The sequence below is a fragment of the Lineus longissimus genome, chromosome 14 (assembly GCF_910592395.1).
Source record: "Lineus longissimus chromosome 14, tnLinLong1.2, whole genome shotgun sequence".
Classification (NCBI taxonomy): domain Eukaryota; kingdom Metazoa; phylum Nemertea; class Pilidiophora; order Heteronemertea; family Lineidae; genus Lineus; species Lineus longissimus.
Genome location: NC_088321.1, coordinates 2,194,693 through 2,215,711, shown reverse-complemented (window position 1 = coordinate 2,215,711; position 21,019 = coordinate 2,194,693). Strand labels below are relative to the sequence as shown.

The 21,019-nt window shown below is 42.9% G+C and overlaps 1 protein-coding gene and 1 non-coding gene across 6 annotated transcripts in view; one reads left to right on the top strand and one right to left on the bottom strand.

The window, feature by feature from the left end:
- Nucleotides 1-2,176: 2,176 nt before the first annotated feature.
- On the bottom strand, nt 2,177-2,249 carry Trnak-cuu (transfer RNA lysine (anticodon CUU)). The gene has a single exon. It is a non-coding gene; the product is annotated as a tRNA-Lys (tRNA).
- A 102-nt stretch (nt 2,250-2,351) lies between these two features.
- LOC135498619 (ras-related protein Rab-27A-like) overlaps nt 2,352-21,019 on the top strand; it is a 33,060-nt gene continuing 14,392 nt past the window's right edge. For 2 of the 5 annotated variants that reach the window (XR_010449115.1, XM_064788971.1), the window contains exons 1-3: nt 2,352-2,459; nt 6,077-6,139; nt 11,986-12,023. Coding sequence is in view for 3 of the 5 variants with exons in the window: in XM_064788971.1 (XP_064645041.1) it covers nt 11,987-12,023 (37 nt within the window). In the remaining 2 variants the exon portion in view is untranslated. Of the gene's footprint in view, nt 2,460-6,076; nt 6,140-11,985; nt 12,024-13,681; nt 13,717-21,019 lie in introns of all 5 variants that reach the window. The other 3 variants (XM_064788973.1, XM_064788972.1, XM_064788974.1) reach the window with 3 other exon arrangements.

Sequence of the window (21,019 nt, the reverse complement as noted above, 5' to 3'; positions counted from 1 at the left end):
CAAATTGATTGAATCTCAACAAAATTTTGTGTACAACTTCCTGACAGTAACACAAATATATCCTGCAAATTTTGCAAGTTGTACACAAAATTTTGCTGAAATTCAATCAATTTGAAATTACTTGTAATTTTCCCTCTGCCAGCTGGAATATCCACAGTGGCTTCAGGGTCATTTTTTAAATACTTCAAAATATCATAAACAACTTGAAATTCTGAGCTGAAATTTGCAAGATATATTTGTGTTACTGTCAGAAAGTTGTACAAAAATTTTTGTTGAGATTCAATCAATTTGAGATTACTTGTAATTTTCCCTCTGCCAGCTGGAATATCCATATTGACTTCGGGGTCTTCAGGTTTGGAAATACATCAGAATATCATGAACGACTTGGGATTTTGAGCTGAAATTTGCAGGATATATTTGTGTTACTGTCAGGAAGTTGTACACAAAATTCTGTTGAGATTCAATCAATTTGAAATTACTTGTAATTTTCCCTCTGCCAGCTGGAATATCCATAGTGACTTCAGGGTCATTTTTAAAGCTGAACTGCATGCACAAAACCAGAGCACCCCGTGCGGCAATAGTAAGAAATTCAAACGATCGACAGGTGCTTCTGAATACGACCTGAAACTTGATAGACCCCAATGCTTCGATGCGCTTGATTTCACAAACCAGCAAGCCACAGGACGATGCGGACCTTCACAGAGAATTCTAGAAGGAAAAAAATCAAAATCTTCTCCAGGGATTCGAACCCGGGAACTCGGGCTCAGAATACAAACGCTCTAACTGTCTGAGCCAGGGGGCTTTCTTGCGAAACGCTTTCAGCAAATATATCTTATATGAATGGCGATTATGCTTCATTTTTGAGAGATGAACCAGAAATTTCCTCAAGTCCATGTAATAGAAGAAGATACCAAGACAAAGGTGAACATTGCTAAGAGAAAGCGTAGACTCCACGTACATAATCACGCACAGCAAAGAAAAAATGACTTTCTTCCTGCAGTTGCCCACTGGAAGCCGCTCAAAGATGTTGAACAAAGATTACACACAAATGTTTGCACATTCTATAAAGCCGTATAAAACGGCAGCGATTTCAAGCAGTCCAGTGGCCTTGAGGATAAGAGAGTTAGCAAATAAAACCAGAGGTCTCGAGTTCGAGTCCCGTGGAGAGAAACTTTTAATTTTTTTCCTTCGAGAATTCTCTGCGAATGTCCACATCGTCCCACGGCTTGCTGGTTTGTGAAATCAAGCGCATCGAAGCATTGGAGGTCTATCATGTTTCAGGCCGTATTCAGAAGGACCTGTCGATCGTTTGAATTTCTTACTATTGCCGCATGGGACGCTCTGGTTTTGTGCATGTAGTTCAGCTTTAAGTAACTGCATCAATGCAGTGAAATCGGCAACGAGTTGTTCCTGCTCTATCTATCATAGGCCTATCATCATCATCATCATCATCATCATCATCATCATCATGCGCACCCCCTGAATCCGCCCCCCCCCCCACCCCTCCCACGCAATCGATCGATCTAAAAACGATCTGTTTTGTCGTCCTTTATTGGAAACACACACCACACACAAATCTAGTTCCAAAACTAACCGTAATTAAATAATGATGTTAGCATGGCGCCACTGTACGGTCGCCCGTTTGACGCTCGGTGCACGTCTAATCCAAAATGCCTACACATGCACGAACAGCGAAAGCTGGCAAGAATTTCGAAAGTTTTGTCAAATATTTGTCATCACATGTGGTTTTATTTACAAATAAAATGGTGGTAGCACAATAGTTCTCAGTAAAAAAGTATTCCTTTTTGCAACTAGGATATAGGTCTATTCATTTCCAGATGCCAGAAAAACGCATCTAAGCACTTTAATTTTCAAATTTTCTTGAGGGGAGGGAGGGCCTCCAAGGCTTGGTGCCTTCGGTGCTCGCAAAGTAGTGCCTTTGGTTATAAAGATTGCACCCCTCCTTCCTAAAATCTTGGATTCGCCCAGGCTGTGAATCATCATTCATCTCATCATCATCATCATCTATCAATATAAGCATAGAGGACAAAGCGGGGAGTCTATTGTCAAATTCTCCACTCTCACTTTTATTCATTGTAAGAATAGAATAAGTTTGAAAAAAATAAATTGCGTCATAATGTCATATCTTATCAAAAGGGGAAATTGAAAAAGTAAGCGCCCAACGTGGGGCTCGAACCCACGACCCTGGGATTAAGAGTCCCATGCTCTACCGACTGAGCTAGCCGGGCTACCATATCAGCGATGAACTCAACATAGTTGATAAACACTGTAGAATGCTCCCACCGTCACGTGGGCACCAGCTGCTGTCATCTATCGTAATACCGATACACTAACTATTATTGTGATAAGCATTCGAAAGTAAAGTGATCTCAACAAGATTTTGTTCCATTTTTGACAATTTCTGACAAGTTTGGATTCCTGAGAAGTCGGATTTATTTGTAGGTATACTCACTTAATCGGGTACGGCAGTTATTTTCGAATGACCCTGCATACTTCGCAAGATTTTACCTTCTAAACTTGGTAAAAAAATGCAGGATCAATCCTGTGGACATGATGTACATGTATGTGTGTACATTGTATACTGATATGGATATACAATGTACAGGGTGTCTCATCAAGGCAGGACTGCTATGTTTATTAATCAAGAGTAATATCACTTCTAAACTTTGAAGAAAAAAGCCCATCCCCGCCATGTAGGCCTACATGATGATGCTTAATGTGTTCTGAGTAATGTTCACAAAATTTGGTGGGAACAAGTTTACAATCCCCGATCACACCCCAGAAAAAGGTCATCGGTTGACTAACCAAGCACCACTGTTCAATGGATTTATAGTTGAATGCGATCAAACTACGTCATTTCCGATCGGGGATTCTAAATTTTAGCCCTTTGGTGTATCAATCATTAATCAAATAAAGCAATATTTTCTTCAAAGCGTTTTTTTCCGTGCCACTACCGTTAGGCACTAATTGGGTTTGGCCTTGTGATACCCTTCGGCCAGAGGTGTATAGAGTCCACACAAGCTCATCATGTTTCTCAAATTGTATGGTCTACTCTACACCAATTAACCCTTTCAGGACTGAATATTTTTTTCCCAAACGTCCGCTCTGGACTGGATATTTTTCAAGTTTTTTCGTCAAAATCGAAAGTTTTTGAAATATCGGCTTTGCAAGCATCGCTATGAAGTTGGCATGAATAGAAAAGGTATTCCCCAGGATGTCGGGATGCCCTCCGGGTAGTTAGAAAATGCGGATCGTCATTAGAAATGACTGGAAAACCGATGTTGTGAAAAGATCGTCGATCTTGCATTTTTGCGAGACTCGTCCAGAACGGAGTTATTGCGGAGTTATCGTCCTGAAAGGGTTAAGAAATCAATGTGTGGTCTCACTGTCAAGTAGGGATGCCATCTGTGCAATCAGAATGAGCTCCTCTGCTATCATGAATTAAATTGTTTCTGGCAAATATTCTGATGAACTTTGAGCCTCATATGTGCTCAGATAAGAAGATAAATTAAGACAAAATCGACCCCGAAAACTTCAGACCCCCCAAACCCTGAAATTGTCATAGTCATGACCTGTCAAACGTTCAATGGATTTATGCCCTGGGTGAGTCTTTCTGCCCTGTAAATATTAGGTCCGGGTGAGATATTGGGAAAAAGTTATGGCAGTTGATGTCTAAAGGAAAATGGCTTAAAATCTATTAATGGTCTGTAGTCTGATCAACTCTGTGTGGCGTGTGGAATCTCGGTTTTCAAAGTCAGATTTGAAGGACTGAGAAGAGCTAGGAATGTTACAGATTCATGAAAGACACACCGAGGAAACTCGATCCTGTGTTTTCCCGGGAATGAACCTATGACAGGGTTCGTCAAGAACCCAGTGCTCGGTCACTTGCGGAAATGCCGCACCTCGCCGAAACAGAGGTCATTCCGTCGTAAAAGACAATCTTTTGACATGTGTGTTGTCAAACATGTAAATGGCGGCCTCTTGGGACCAGGGCGTTTTTTTTATGGGAATTGCCAGCCTAACATAGCACAGTGGAACCTCCTTTAGCGGACACCTCTCTATTAAGAACAACCTCTCTAATAAGGACACTAGTTTAGGTTCCCAAATTGCAAAGTTGTTGCTGATCAATTTGACCTCTCTAATCAGGACACCTCTCTAATAAGGACACTAGTTTAGGTCCCAAAAATTGCTAAGTTGTTTCTATTCAATTTGACGTCTCTAATCTGGACACCTGTCTATTAAGGACAGCACTTGTCAGACCGCAGGGTGTCCTTAATAGAGAGGTTCTAAAGTACAGTACACACAACAACGACAACAGCATGTATAGTGTCTTTTTAGATGGTCCCTAACATAGCAACACATCGGCAATACTTGTATGTACAATAGATCGTCTGTTTTTATGGAATAATTTTCTATAATTTCATGCAGTATGAGAATGTTTATTATACAGTGGAACCTCCTTTAGCGGACACCTCTCTATTAAGGACACCCTCTCTATTAAGGACACTAGTTTTGATCCCAAATTGGTTGTTTCCATTCAATTTGACCTCTCTAATCAGGACACCTCTCTATTAAGAACAGCACTTTTCAGTACCGAGGGTGTCCGTAATAGAGAGGTTCTACTGTACATTCTGTGGACATCTCCTGACATGTGTGTGTTCCATTCACAGGCCAATTTTCCATGATCGTATATGGAGACCGACCTGATGATAAAGTGATATGTTTGCCTTGATTATTTTCAAAGATTCAAAATGCTTGGTCAATTTATCTTTGCATTAGGCCACACCAATTTAATTGTTGGTTTAACGGATGCTTTGTCGTGAAAAGGTGGATGATGAGGCAAGATCTAAATCAAATTCGAACCTTTTTCTGTTGCATTGTCAAAATTCATATCCAGTACATGTACAGTAGAACCTCTCTATTAAGGACACCCTCGGCACTGACAAGTACTGTCCATAAAATAGAGGTGTCCTGATTAGAGAGGTCAAGTTGAATGGAAACAACCTACTTGGGACCAAAACTAGTGTCCTTAATGGAGAAGTTGTCCTTAATAGAGAGGTGTCCGCTAAGGGAGGTTCCACTGTATTTCCACAATTTGAAATACCGGTAATTCAAATTCAAAATACAATTTTCAAATTTTCAAAGAACCTCGGAGAACGTAATGCAAGAATCTAATTGAGACCTGTGAAGTTCGTAGAAAATTTGAAATTTGTTTTTTGAATTTGAATTTGAAAAATTCCAAATTTTCCATAAATGTCGGAGGCCTAATTGGATTCTTTCTTACATTCATGTTGCTCGTCCTTTTTCATGTTGTGGTAACATTTAATTTCTAAATTCAATTATAAATTTCAAATTTCAAATTTTCTACTAATGGCATAGGCCTTTAACATTCCGGGTGTACATACACATACACACAGGATATGTGGCCCATCCTTGTTCAATTTGAGTAACATGTGATTGAGAGCACTATGAAACAGGTGATGCACATGGTTGAGCCGTGATAGGCCCAGTAAGCCTGATTTAGGCCCAGCCTGGTATAAAACTCCCTTATTATAATGTTTGATGGAACCTCCCTTAGCGGACACCTCTCTATTAAAAGGACGCCCTGTCTAAAAGGACACTGCTTTTGGTCCAAGTTGGTCCTTTCCATTTGAATCGACCTCTCTAATCAGGACACCTTCCTATCAAGGACAACCCCTCCATCAAGGACACAAGTTTTGGTCCCAAGTTAGTAATTCTTTCCATTCAATTTGACCTCTCTATTAAGGACAGTCTCTCTATTAAGGACACTAGTTCTGGTCCCAAATTGGCTGTTTCCATTCACTTTGACCTCTCTATTAAGGACAACCTCTCTATCAGGGACACTAATTTTGGTCCCAAATTGTTTGTTTCCATTCAATTTGACCTCTCTAATCAGGACACCTCTCTATTAAGGACAGCACTTGTCACTCCCGAGGGTGTCCTTAATAGAGAGGTTCTACCGTATTTCTAAGAATTTCATATGTACATGTACATGTCTTGTATTTGAGAACTTTTCCCTGGTTTATTATTTCAGACTCCTTAGACAGCCACAATTGTGATGACAAAGTGTTAATAACGTCTGCTGACCATCTCTCAGGTAAGAAGAAAAACAAGATGGCCGCCGTTGCCATGGTTACATTCTAAAGGCTAGCATGAACAATACTTTACTTTAGCTCTTTGATTAAAATGTTAGATTTATTTCCAAGAGGGTTATTCCCCTAATCCATGTTATTGTAGCAGTGCTATGCAACTGACAAAATCTAGTTGGAGGTTGACCTTAGCCACCAAGGAGCCTCATGGCCTAGTGGTTTACACTGCTGGCTACCACGCAATAGGGCCCGGGTTCGATCCCGGGGAGAACCCAGGATTGTATTTCTGGATGAACCGGCGTGGCTTTCAAGGAACGAAAATTCCTGGCTCTTCACAACAAGTTTGAGGCTCTGAGTCGAGGAGCCTCATAGCCTAGTGGTTAACACTGCTGGCTACCACGCAATAGGGCCCGGGTTTGATCCCGGGGAGAACCCAGGATCGTATGTCTGGATGAACCGGCGTGACTTTCAAGGAACTAAAATTCCTGGCTCTTCACAGTCCTTCGAATGAGACTCAAAACCGAGGTTCCTTGTACCTGGTGTCTATGCCAGGGCAGGTTACAGACCCCACCAAGTGAGAAACATGAGTAGCTTGCGTGGACTCTATCTCTCTCGCCAAAGTCGGACCACTAGGCCAATAAACCCAATTGGCGCCTAACCGTAGTGGCACGCAGGATACGCTCATCCCGCCTTGGAGGAGGATTACTCCTAGGAGAATGACCCCTCCAAGTGCAGAGCGAACGCTGAAGAAGAAGAAGACCTTGGCCACCAACATTTTGGCGAGAACTTAAAATCCTCAAGTACAGTGGAACCTCCTTTAGCGGACACTTCTCTATTAAGGACACCCTCTCTATTAACGACACTAGATTGGTTGTTTCCATTCAATTTGACCTCTCTAATCAGGACACCTCTCTATTAAGGACACTAGGCTAAGACTAGGTTTGGTCCCAAATTGGCTGTTTCCATTCAGTTTGACCTCTCTAATCAAGACACCTCTCTATTAAGGACAGCACTTGTCAGTCCTGAGGGTGTCCGTAATAGAGAGGTTCTACTGTAATTAGAACTCCAACAAAATGAAGAGAATGCAAGTTTCAAGGGTGGTAATCTGTTCTCTGGAGATGAAAGACCAGACTCCAACGCCAATGGGAATCTCTACGTTTTGAACAAATTCTAATTGTTGTAGGATTTCAAATCCTGAGGAAATCAGGGGTTAATGTTTGCTTCTCAAGCCCTGAACCCCTGAAATATTAACCCTCGTTCGGTGAAGTACAGACGTGCATCACCTTAAAGCACATCGAGATTGAAACTGTCAACCTTGGTTCCAGTGCCATTCTTCGCACAACCAATCTGGGACGAAAACTAGTGTGGTAAATCTTAAAGGCGGTATTGATGGATATTTCAACTACAAATTACGAATTACGAATTACAATCTCATCTCAGATCATTTCATGTACGGATTAGAAGTTCCAAATACAAATACAGTAGAACCTCTCTATTAAGGACACCCTTGTGACTGACAAGTGCTGTCCTTTATAGAGAGGTGTCCTGATTAGAGAGGTCAAATTGAATGGTAAAAACAACCACATTGGGACCAAAACTAGTGTCCTTAATAGAGAGGTTGTACTTAATAGAGAGGTGTCCGCTAAGAGAGGTTCCACAGTATTTGCCCGTAGAAAAGATAGTCTCTGACAGATGCTGACACTGGTTATCAGTAACTTGATAACGCAGTCACAGAATTATTTTCGCTCACCCATAGAGCTCATGCGACGATAATTAGGTTCATAAATATCCGAGAGACCAATTATTATTGGGGTGAAATGGTCGGCTGTGAAATACCTTGATCGAAAAAAAACATTGCCTATTGTCGCTTTCATGGTTGCTGCCTATGACTTTGTTAACCTGTCACGGAACTATAACATACAGTGGAACCTCCCTTAGTGGACACCTCTCTATTACAGACAATCTCTATTAAGGACACTAGTTTTGGTCCCAAGTTGTTTGTTTCCATTCAATTTGACCTCTCTAATCAGGACACCTCTCTATTAAGGACAGCTCTTCTCAGTCCCGAGGGTGTCCTTAATAGAGAGGTTCTACCGTACTTTGTTAAGCTGTCACAGAACTATAACATATTCATAGGGACCGCTAAACTGGTCTCGAGAGAGCACCAGTAATGAGGTTAGCGATCGGAGCTCACTTCCATGAAAATGTGGATGTTTTTTATGAATGTGTTGTGCTAATGCAGTGTTAAAGGTGTACGCTGTTCGTAATTACAGTGGAACCTCCTTTAGCGGACACCTCTCTATTAAGGACAACCTCTCTATTAAGGACACTAGTTTCAGTCCCAAATTGGTCGTACCATTCAATTTGACCTCTCTATTCAGGACACCTCTCCATTAAGGACAGCACTTGTCAGTCCCGAGGATGTCCTTTATAGAGAGGTTCTACTGTACTTGTGGTCCGGGAAAATAGAAATCCACTAATACACCATGTCGTAGCACAGTTATTGTGAATACAAATTTGCTGAAACTTGGTATTCATAGTATTTGTAGATCAGTCCACACAACGGCAATGTTGAAATTTACATTTAGTATGTATTTACGCAATTAAAGTTTTCAAATTCAATTACAAATTCAATTTTTTTACGAACGGTATAGCAGATCACGAGAGAGAAGGCACTAATAGTAACTTTACCAAATTGACATGGACTCATGACTACAGTACCTCTCTATTATGGACACCCTCAGGACTGACAAGTGCTGTCCTTAATAGAGAGGTGTCCTGATAAGGAGGTCAAATTGAATGGAAACAACCAAATTGGGACCAAAACTATTGTCGTTAATAGAGAGGTTGTCCTTAATAGAGAGGTTGTCCTTAAAAGAGAGGTTGTCCTCTTTAGAGAGGTTGTCCTTATTAGAGAAGTTGTCCTTATTAGAGAGGTTGTCCTTAATAGAGAGGTTGTCCTTAATAGAGAGGTGTCCGCTAAGAGAGGTTCGACTGCACTTGCACTACGGCATTGTGTATAACTGCATTTCTATTTTCCTGGACCACCAGTAATTACGAACGTCGACACCTTTAAATGCAAGAGTGGTTTGACGTCATGGAGTTTTTGAGTGGGGTTATGGGTGCAAATTCCAGCATGTCATTTTTGCGGCTTATTGATTTTTGGTGGCGGGTAATTGACCCCCTGATGAATGTATTGCACCCCAGAATGCTCAATTTGGCTCCCAAATCCCATAAATTTGCCTGAAACAGCCAAATACTAACAAAGTACAGTAGAACCTCTCTATAATGGACATCCTCGGGACTGACAAGTGCTGTCCTTAATAGAGAGGTGTCCTGATAAGGGAGGTCAAATTGAATGGTACGACCAATTTGGGACCGAAACTAGTGTCCTTAATAGAGAGGTTGTCCTTAATAGAGTGGTGTCCGCTAAAGGAGGTTCCACTGTCTGCGGACACTCGGGCATCCTATTTTTCAAAACCCTCTGAGTGGTGGACGTTTCTCCCCATCCTCCACTCGAACCAACTCCTGACTTGAAGCTCTGGGTGGTCGATAAACCACCATTACCCACGTAGATTGAATCTAATCAGTCTCCTAGCAGATTTGCTAATGAAATCGAGCTAATGTTATCGGGACACAACATCCAAAGGCGACTTCAGGCCGCTGAAAAATGAAGTGATGGTTCTTGTCACAGAGGACGTCTCTGGAAATGGCGAGCTCCACTAAAAAATGACATACAGTGGAACCTCTGTTGGCGGACACCTCTCTATTAAGTGAATGTGAGCAATCCAGGTTCATAAATACAGTAGAACCTCCCTTAGAAGACACCTCTCTATTAAGGACAACCTCTCTATTGAGGGCACTAGTTTTGGTCCCAAATTGGTTGTTTCTATTCAATTTGACATCTCTAATCAGGACACCTCTCTATTAAGGACAGCACTTGTCAGTCCCAAGGGTGTCCTTATGCAAGTATCAATTCGTTTCTTGTACCCCCCCCCCTCCTCAAGGGTAGTTAAGCTATCACCACTAATCTTTGCCGATGCTTGAGTAGTATTTATTTTTCCTTTAGTGAAAATTTGGCGAAGCTGGAAAGAATAAGGATGCTAATGTGTCGATGTCTTGTCGAACATACAGCCTTACCCCGTAAAATTAGTTCGGTTACTTTATATGACGGTGATAACTGATATGTTGTTGATGGTGATGTCTTGACGAAAGAAAAAGTAGCATTGGTGAAAAAAGGGTGATGCTTGAGCCTTAAGATGTCGTTATAGGGTGATAAGGTGTCGTACCCTTGAGGAGGGGGGTACAAGACACGAATTGATACTTGCATTAATAGAGAGGTTCTACTGTACTCATAGTATTTAGCTGTTTTTTGGGATATTATGCAAATTCGTGGGATTTGGGAGCCAAATTGAGCATTCTGGGGTGTAACACATTCATCAGGGGGTCAATTACCCCAAAAAACAGAAATTTTATTTTTTGTATTTTTTTTTTCCCGCTTATCACTGTTGAACGGTGTGAAAACTATCCAATGAGAGGCCTGTGGTGATAATGTTCTTTGAGGCATGAATTGCATCACATTTATGCTATGCTGTTTTTTTATCGATTGCTACCAAACAAATTAGTACTTTGTTCTGTATTCGGTAATGGGCAGAGATAGAATGTTGGAGTGCGAGCTCAAGGTTGTATCTTTGTAAGAGAGATTGCGCTCCAGCAGTGGTGAAAGCTGAGGCCCTGGTGCTCATCTGTATCTTTGTAATAGAGATTGTGCTCCAACAGTCACGTTTAGAGGCAAGACCACAATTGATTTTTTTAGCCTTTTAGCAGTTCAATACGACAATCAAGATGTACAGACCGGGGGAGCTGGCAGTACGTACCCATAAGTCTTTGCAGTAGTCTCGCGCGTACCGGATATAACCTATCAAGCTTTTCTCCTTCAGAGAAATACTGCGTTGCGCTCAACTGCCAATTATGCATTAGTCTGGTGGACACGAGGTTGGCCTTAAACTTGCTTGAAATCGAAAATTTGGACAACACACGTGTACTACAGCGCAAACGGCAGCATTCTGACATATAGAAACATGTGGTCTGATTCTATTTTTACTTGTTACTAAGTGATCACGCGTCCAACCTCGTATGCAGGGTAATGTGGCTTTCTCATTGGTCGAACGTTAATTTTATTCACAGCCTTTTATAAGGCACTTGAGCGCAACGCAGTATTTCTCTGAAGGAGAAAAGCTTGATAGGTTATATCCGGTACGCGCGAGACTACTGCAAAGACTTATGGGTACGTACTGCCAGCTCCCCCTGTCTGTACATCTTGATTGTAGTATTGTCAATGTTTGACCGCGACGCATCAAATACTGCGTGGGGTTGTGAATTTGAAATTTTGATATGATATTCCGGACAGTCTGGCAAGTAAATGGTGAAAAGTAAACTGGTAGTTGACCATGGAAATTTTTTGATAATCGACAAATTAGACAGACATTGATATTTCCACTCTTTTCACTATTCAGCCAACTGGCAGAAAAATCTCAAAACACGCCCCAAATTAGCAAAATTCAAAATTAGTTTTTTCATCAAATGATTTCTTTATATCTGTAGACTTGCCACAGCAAATATTTTTTCAATACCTCTCCAAATATGTACTTGAGAGTTAAAAACATACCCCCGTCTAATTGATAGGTCTCGACCCTCCAACCTATGAATATTCATTGGTGGTATTGTCTCTTTAGGCTGAATTTTACATTTAGCATGTTAAAGAGTGTGGTATGATTTGTGAAGCGGAGGTATAAAGTTAGAGCTCTTGCACATGTCGTATCTTTGTAAGAGAGATTGGCACTGTACATTTCAGCATGTTAAAGATTGACTCGGCCTCGGTGGAGGAGTGTGGTATGATTTGTGAAATATCTCCGCATGATTTAGGTTTTAGTGGTAGAATGGAGAGCATTCACTTTTTCAGTGATGATGGGACTTCGCCAGTGGGTTGGGGACATCACAGAGGGTTGGGGACATATTCTCAAAGCCATTGAGGGGAGAGATTAGCAAAAAATTTTTTTTTTTTTTTTTTTTTTTTTGGACCAAGATAAAGCTGTTCTGACACCGGGAATTTTTAGGGGGGTCGAGGGGGTTGGAAAAGGGGTTCATTTTGGTCATTTTTGGTCATTTTTCTACAAAAAATAAAATATAGTAGAGGAGTGTAGCTAACATACCTCTATTGATTCAAGAAGACCTTGTCTTGGATGGAGAAGTTACTGCAAATTACCTTATGCAGTAATCTCTTATACTTTTTTTTCTGGTGGTCTGAAAAGGGGAGTGAAACACCGGCACTGAAGATGTTAAGTCAGTTAGAAATTTCCAAGTTTTGATGAATGGCGTCGACCTTCAAAAATAGCCTTCGTGTGCATGGTTTGGTTTTCCGTGTGTAGGTGGCGCTGAAGAGGTTACAGTGGTGCTTGGCAGTGGCATAAAACTTAGAATAGACTGGTCTTCTGTTTGTGTACAGTCCTAGTCACAAATGACGTCCGTCCTGCTTCGCGTCTGTGATGTGCAACGTGTTGAGTTGTACGCCATTGATGCACCAGTGACACGCTTATGTCTGTGTGACATGTATATTATGCACAACCTAGGAGTGACTTTCGGGTGAACTGCGTGCTGGGCAGCGCTTCAATGATGCACCACTGATGCCCCAATGACGCGATTTACAGGATGTCTTTTGTGATCTGGACTGTATGCAGTGGTGTATTTTTGCTGTGTTTAGCTAGATTAGGTTTAGCCCCCCCCCTCCTAGTCCTGATCACAAGTCAACCCTTGGTCATTTGACCATAGAAATAGGCCTTCACAAGCACGCACAACGCAGTCCCTTGACTCAACCACTCGCCCATGGCTTGACCTGGGTTCTCTCCCCTATGGCCATTTGTCAGGGCTCAAAATGACCCCCGAAGGGTGTCTCTTCAAGCATAAAACTTGCCCAGCACCCTTACATTTGAAACTTTTAAGGGTTAGCAATAGGTACCACCATTTTGGCTTAACCAGAAATCCAAAGTCAATTAGAACTCCTTGAAAATGAAGTGAATGCTGGGAGCCTGTTCTCTCGAAACGAAAAAAACAGTCTCCCATCCTTGAAATTGCCATTCACTTTGTTTTGAGGAGTTCTAATAGATTTTGGATTTCAAGTTCTAGCCAACCCTTAACTTAAAAATCTGTTGCAGTTCTCCGGAGATTTTGTCAAGGCATTTGTTTGACTCCCGAGGTTAGTATCCCTACCTTGAGAAAACCCTGTGGAGAACTCTGCTTGTCAAAATCTTCTAAAAACTTGTCAGTGGTTGCAAGGCGGTATATTTCTATGCGTTGTACCACCAAGGGGCGGTGTGTGACGGAGGTTAGTATCCCTACCTTGAGAAAACCCTGTGGAGAACTCTGCTTGTCAAAATTTTCCAAAAACTTGTCAGTGGTCGCAAGGCGGTATATTTCTATGTGTTGTACCACCAAGGGGCGGTGTGTGACGGAGGTTAGTATCGAAACGTTGACGACAATGATATGTTTTTCAGGGGCATGAGCCTGAGTGAGAATCACATGGTATTTGGTAAGTTGTTAGGCTATGCTTTATCTGCTTGCTAAAGTGTTCTTCAGATAGAGCTGGCCAATGGTACTTGGCTGACCTCCTGTCACTGAACTGTTCTTAGTGTAATCACATACTGGATCCACTCGCCAATAAGATCCTAAGCCCGACAATACCCGATTTGTACCACCAAGATAAGACCCTAAGCCCGACAATACCCGATTTGTACCACCATGATAAGATCCTAAGCCCGACAATACCCGATTTGTACCACCATGATAAGATCCTAAGCCCGACAATACCCGATTTGTACCACCATGATAAGATCCTAAGCCCGACAATACCCGATTTGTACCACCAAGATAAGACCCTAAGCCCGACAATACCCGATTTGTACCACCATGATAAGATCCTAAGCCCGACAATACCCGATTTGTACCGCCAAGATAAGATCCTAAGCCCGACAATACCCGATTTGTACCACCAAGATAAGATCCTAAGTCCGACAATACCCGATTTGTACCACCAAGATAAGATCCTAAACCCGACAATACGCGATTTGTACCACCAAGATAAGATCCTAAGCCCGACAATACCCGATTTGTACCACCAAGATAAGACCCTAAGCCCGACAATACCCGATTTGTACCACCAAGATAAGATCCTAAACCCGACAATACCCGATTTGTACCGCCATGATAAGATCCTAAACCCGACAATACCCGATTTGTACCACTGCCTGGATGGGTAGAGTCTAAACAGCCAGACACAATAGTAGGCCTTTCGCAGCCATAAAAGGGGTGGGATATCTATTCAAGAGTTTACAACGTAATCGTCATGAACAGTCATGACTCTACAGTGGAACTTTTCATATTACAATTAAAGACCAATTGGAAAAAACGAAGATAAGATATCCCACCCCTTTTACGGCAGCGAAAGGCCTACTTGTTTAGGCTCTACCCATTGAGGCGGTAGTAGAAATCTGGTATTGTTCGGCTGGGGATCTTATTGGTGAGTGGAGCCAGTATGGTATACATGCTTCCCGAAATTGGTGGCTTGCATTGGAACTAACTTTTTCCCCCTTGTCCGTCATTAAAGGCATTCAAGTGTGTTGGTCAACCATGACTATCTCCTTTGTCCCTCCACCATTAGGCCTAGTTACCCTTTATGACATCACTATTTCGGACACTTAGTGCCCCATTTCTGGAAAGGTGTATAAATGTCACACAATCCTGGGCAGCTGGCTTTCATTGACACCGTGAACGACCTTGAGGGTTGACCATAGGTACCGCCATTTTGACTAGACCTCCAAATCCTAAAGCAATTAGCACTCTTTCCAGACGAATTGATTGCTCATTTCGAGGGCGGGAGACTGTTCTCTGGAAAACAAAGAACTGACTCCAGCCCTTGAAATGAGCATCAGGGTTTCCGCCAGGATTAAATTTGAGGGGGGAACAAAAAAATGTTGTTTTTTCTAAAAAAAAATTTTTTTCTAAACTTTTTTCTTAAAAAGGGTATATGACCCCTCCTGAGACGTTTTTTGGCCCTAAAACCGCTACAATTGGCTCCCAAATGCTCTTAATTTACATATCAAATCATGAAAATTACTCATTTGACAGTAAAACAAACTTTAGTGCTCAAAATTAAGGGGGGGATATCCCCCCTTGAAATGTTTTAGGGGAGGACGAATCGCCCCCATCCCCCCCTCTGGCGGAAACCCTGAGCATTCACTAAGTTTTGAAGGCGTTCTCATTGCTTTAGGATTTGGAGGTCTAGTCAAAATGGCGGTACCTGTGGACAGCCCTTTACTCAGTTTCTTCATCATTGAGGTGTTCTCCACAACAAGTTTTTTGGCCGGGCGATGTGGCCATATTTTGTCACAATTTAGAATTCACTTCAGTTCTGTCCAGGTCGGCAGCAATGTCTGACCAGGTCGGCAGCAATGTCTGACCAGGTCGGCAGCAATGTCTGACCAGGTCGGCAGCAATGTCTGACCAGGTCGGCAGCAATGTCTGGCCAGGTCGGCAGCAATGTCTGACCAGGTCGGCAGCAATGTCTGACCAGGTCGGCAGCAATGTCTGACCAGGTCGGCAGCAATGTCTGACCAGGTCGGCAGCAACGTCTGACCAGGTCGGCAGCAATGTCTGACCAGGTCGGCAGCAATGTCTGACCAGGTCGGCAGCAACGTCTGGCCAGGTCGGCAGCAACGTCTGGCCAGGTCGGCAGCAATGTCTGACCAGGTCGGCAGCAATGTCTGACCAGGTCGGCAGCAACGTCTGACCAGGTCGGCAGCAATGTCTGACCAGGTCGGCAGCAATGTCTGACCAGGTCGGCAGCAACGTCTGGCCAGGTCGGCAGCAACGTCTGGCCAGGTCGGCAGCAATGTCTGACCAGGTCGGCAGCAATGTCTGACCAGGTCGGCAGCAATGTCTGACCAGGTCACCAGCAACGTCTGACCAGGTCGGCAGCAATGTCTGACCAGGTCGGCAGCAATGTCTGACCAGGTCGGCAGCAATGTCTGACCAGGTCACCAGCAACGTCTGGCCAGGTGCTCCGACAGTAAAACCATTACCAACTCTATGAATGTGTCCGGGTGCTAATTTTTTTTGTCCGGGTGCTAAAGTGGGAAAAATGATTCTGCTAAGCTAGGTGCACACAGAGCTTAGTGCTTGGGTGATCGCAGCCGCAAGGCTCTTAGCGAGGACGCAAATGTCTGTGTGCACTGGAGACTGCAGCCATTTAGTGCTTGCGTCCCGGGGCGCAGTCGGAATCAAAATGATTTGATATATTTGCCGGAGCCGTATTCGCCGCAGCCATAGGACGCAAGGTTGCGCAAGCAGTGTGCACCGCTCGCCTGCACGTTGATAGAATTTGCCGACAATCTATTACCTCTCGACCAATCGACCAATCAAATCGTTGCTGTTACACCACATGATTTCAAGATGGCAGCGCCCACAGACATACATGGTTGAAGAATGGAACGAGGAGCGAGATGAAACATTGGTGATGATTTGGCGTCGTCGATGTCACACATGGTCGCAACAGTCTAGAGGATTGCGTCGTCGCATGACTTTGGGGGAGACGGCTTGCAGCTGCGATCACGCAGTCACAAGCTCTGTGTGCACCTAGCTTTAGGGTGCTGCACCTGGGCAAAAGGCAGAGTGGAGAACCTGCATTGGTTTGGCCTACCATAACGATAATCTAGTATTGTACAACACCACTATCTTTCTGTAGTAGTCTGGTGACATCCTGGAGTTCAACTAGGTACCTTTGGCCAGAATAATATGAAAAACACAGTAGGAGACTAGGAGCATGGATAAATATCTCACCTTTTTTGTGAAAAACTGCTTTTTTCGCAGAATGTGGGTTTACTGGAATGAAAATCAAGAACCTGGAGATGTTTTGGCTTGGATTCCGTTTGTGGAAAATGAAAAAATCACCTGGAAAAGTTTCTGCAGAAATTTTCTCGACGAATTTAAAAAAAAATTGTTGCGCAAAAGAAGCGATTTCCAAGCAGCTCCGACGAAAATAAACTTGGTGATATAGATGCTCATTCCCGCCACGATATCCCAGGTTCACGCATAAATTATGGAAATTAGCGAATTGGCCGCTGATTCATAGCACGCCTTTCGAACTCAACAGCTGGTCGACTCTTTCACCAGTCTTCTCCATTGGTAGAGACGATGGCGAGTGTGAAACTCTGCTTAGATTAGAATCATGGCCTGCGCAAATGGCTGAGAGCTTCTATTTACATTTGTTCTATAACGCTAAAATATTATTAATTTAAAAAACAAAGCGGCTATTCTTACGACTAGTCGTAACTTAGGATTTATGCGATTTCAGAGATTAAACTGAGGATCTAGGGAGATAAGACTAGTGTAAAGGAAGGGTTAGGGTTAGGGTTGGCGCTAGGAGTAAGTGTTAGGGTCAGGGTGAGCGTCAGGGTTAGGATTAAGGCCCAAAAAGGTGAAAACGATCGTCGTAAGAATAACCAGTAGTTTGGATGTAAAATGCATTAGGGATCGTCGTAAGAATAGCCGCGGCCTTTAAAAAAACTAGTCTGCAAACCTGAGGGGGTGATGTCCCCCTCTAGAAAGATTTGAGGGGGGATGGATGGATCCCCCCATCACCCCCTCTGGCAGAAACCCTGAAAAATACTTTCTTTCCCTTTCTGCTGCCGATGACGTGCGCAACACGTCATGCATTTGTCCTCGTTACCGGTGAATGACGTGCGTAGAACATCGTAACTCACTATAATTCATCAGCGCTTGGCCACAGCCTCTTTAACCCTATAACACCTAGAGCCACTGCCAGCGCAAGTGCTTATTCCCCTAGGCCCCGACGTAATTTTACGTAAAAATCAAATTGCTTTTATTGTAATTCTTCTGTATCAGGGCAAAATAATGGGTCGGGTCAAAACCTGGCACTGGCACTCTGGCACTTGCATTTGCACTGGCCTCAAGGTGATTTCTGGTCTGCAGACTAGATTTTGCTAACAAATCGTCATGCGATTATCGGCAGCCACTTTTGCACAGGGGGGCTTGAGAAAGGAATTTGGCTAAGTTTTAAAAATCAATGCCTTTTACAGAAACAATAAGCTGCAATTCTCATCAGTCTTACCAATTGCATTTTATGGGACGTAAAACTTATATTCTTTTGTATTTTCTTGCTAAAACGTTGCCAGTGCCAGTGCCAGTGCCAGGTTATGAACCGACCACTAAATAATGCATCCAATCAATCCCAAGAAGTGATTTAGAGGTTCTCCCGCGTTTTTAACGGCATTAATCTCCACATCAGAGACCATCGGTGACGACCCGCAGGGTTTCCCCCAGAGGGGGGGGGCCTAAAATATTTCAAGGGGGGATATCCCCCCTTAATTTTGAGCACTAAAGTTTGAGTGATTTTCACGATTTGATATGTAAAATAAGAGCATTTGGGAGCCAATTGTAGCGGTTTTAGGGCCAATAAACGTCTCAGGAGGGGTCATATACCCTTTTTAAGAAAAAAAAAATTTTAGAAAAAAAAAATTTTTTTTAGAAAAAATCTTTTTTTTGCTCCCCCTTCAAATATAATCCTGGCGGAAACCCTGACTCGTTCTCATGCCGACTTATCGTCGGTGAATATCAGTCCTAAAGTCTCCTCCATCCTCTGCCGATAACTCCCGCCAGGTATCCGTCAGACGCACCATTATAAACGGGTGACCAATCAAATTGCTCGACACGAAGTAATTGAATGACGGCCTGAATTGGTAGCGCCAACCTCAGGATCAGGTTACCCTTCTTCTATACAGCATGCACTGTGCATTTGGGTCGTGTCAGCATCCCTGGAACCGTTACTCATTGAACACCTGGTCTTCGATTACGATTGCTTTCAGTGCGTGTCTCTTGGGACAACCACGAGTGAGTGAAATGTTAGCAGGGTTTTCGCCAGGATTAAATTTGAGGGGGAAGCAAAAAAAAAAAATTTCTAAAAAAAATTTTTCTTCTAAAATTTTTTTTTTCTTAAAAAGGGTATAGAGACGTTTTTTGGCCTTAAAACTGCTACAATTGGCTCCCTAATGCTCTTATTTTACATATCAAATAATGAAAATTACTCATTTGACAGTAAAACAAACTTTAGTGCTCAAAATTAAGGGGGGGATATCCCCCCTTGAAATATTTTAGGGGGGGATGAATCCCCCCATCCCCCCTCTGGGGGAAACCCTGGTTAGTGTTGTCACGACATGGACGCGTGGGAAAGGAAGGGAATGCAAGGAGACTACCGATAAAGTAACAACCCTTCTGACGGCCGATCAGGGGGAGTTATCGGCGGTGAAGGAGAATATACGCACAACGACGGTTGATCGGCATGCCCTCTCTGAGAAGTTGGTAAGCTCTGCTCAGCCCAGGAGACTTTATCTATAGTCGTACTTCCACCTATCAAATCCCCGTGTCTTTTGCGCTTACACCTATGAATTGCCGTGTGTCAAATCCCCGTGTCTATTAGCCCCATCGAGCTCGATGGGGCTAATCGGGGGCTGGGTTTTTGATAGGTGGAATCTGAATAGACACGGCAATTGCAAGTTCTAAGACCCGGCAACAGATGGCGCTGTGTAGTTGCCTCGGTATTGCGCACGCGAAATTCCCCTCCAACGGGAAAGAAACACAGGAGAGCTCCCTACCTACAGCGCACCTGTCGCCGGGGCTATTAACCATTATCTAACACCACTGATAGGTGTAAGTGCACCCCAGGTTTTTTTACTCTCGGCGAAGACACGGGTGTTGAAAAATACGGGGTTTTATGATAGGTGGAACTACGACTTATGCTGGCAGAGAGAATAGCCTTCGATCCAATCCACTTTCCATCTTAACGCCACAAAACTCAGATGTGCAACATAGCTTGTCTGCGGTCGCTATGGTAATGGTATGCTTGACACATTTGGTTGCTAGGATACGGGTATTTGTTTCTAATGCTCTTGGCTTGCTTGATAATTCTCATTACAGAGGTAATAGGTGTTTAATGTATTGGCGATTGTCGCAAGTAGTTCCTCTTCAACAGTAGAACCTCTCTATTAAGGACACCTTTCAGACTGACATATGCTGTCCTTGATTGAGAGGTGTCCTGATAACAGAGGTCAAATTGATTGGAATCGACCGATTTGGGACTAAATTCAGTGTCCTTTATCGAGAGGGTGTCCTTAGTAGAGAGGTGTCTGCTAAGGGAGGTTCCACTTATTAGCTATTGCAGAAAGGTGAGCTAAGAAATTTCCTGGTGTGAAGCGAGTGTTTAAGGAATTGATAATGAAGTGTGGGTGTTGATTGTCTCGCCCAAACTGCGAGGGTGGATATAAAATGTAGACCCAAGCCGAGGTTTTGGCCAACATTTTAGCTCCACCCGAGCGTCTTTGGTGAGAGAATCAATACCGACAGTGAAGTATCGATATCTATTCTAAAACATCTCAAATTAGATTACGAATAATGTGGATTGAAATGCTTTTTGACTGCTTCCATATTTTGCACCAACCCAACCGGTTATGGTTGGCGAACCTTACCGCTGTGGTCAAAACGAGGCACAAAGAGCAGTGGTTGATTGTAACCCAGGTGTTTTTAAGAATTGTAGAAGTATTTAAGATGTTGAGAAACTTTGACGTTGTTCACATGTCTGAAGTTGCTTTTGAAATTTTTTAAAACTTTGTAATTTAAAAACCCATTGACATGACCATTCATTGAAAAGCTCTCGATGAGCTTTTTGTGATGGTACCATTTATGTATCAATTTAATTTCATGTAAATTATTTATTTTCTGAGATTTTCCCATAATAATGATTGTTAAAAACTTGTAATTTGAAA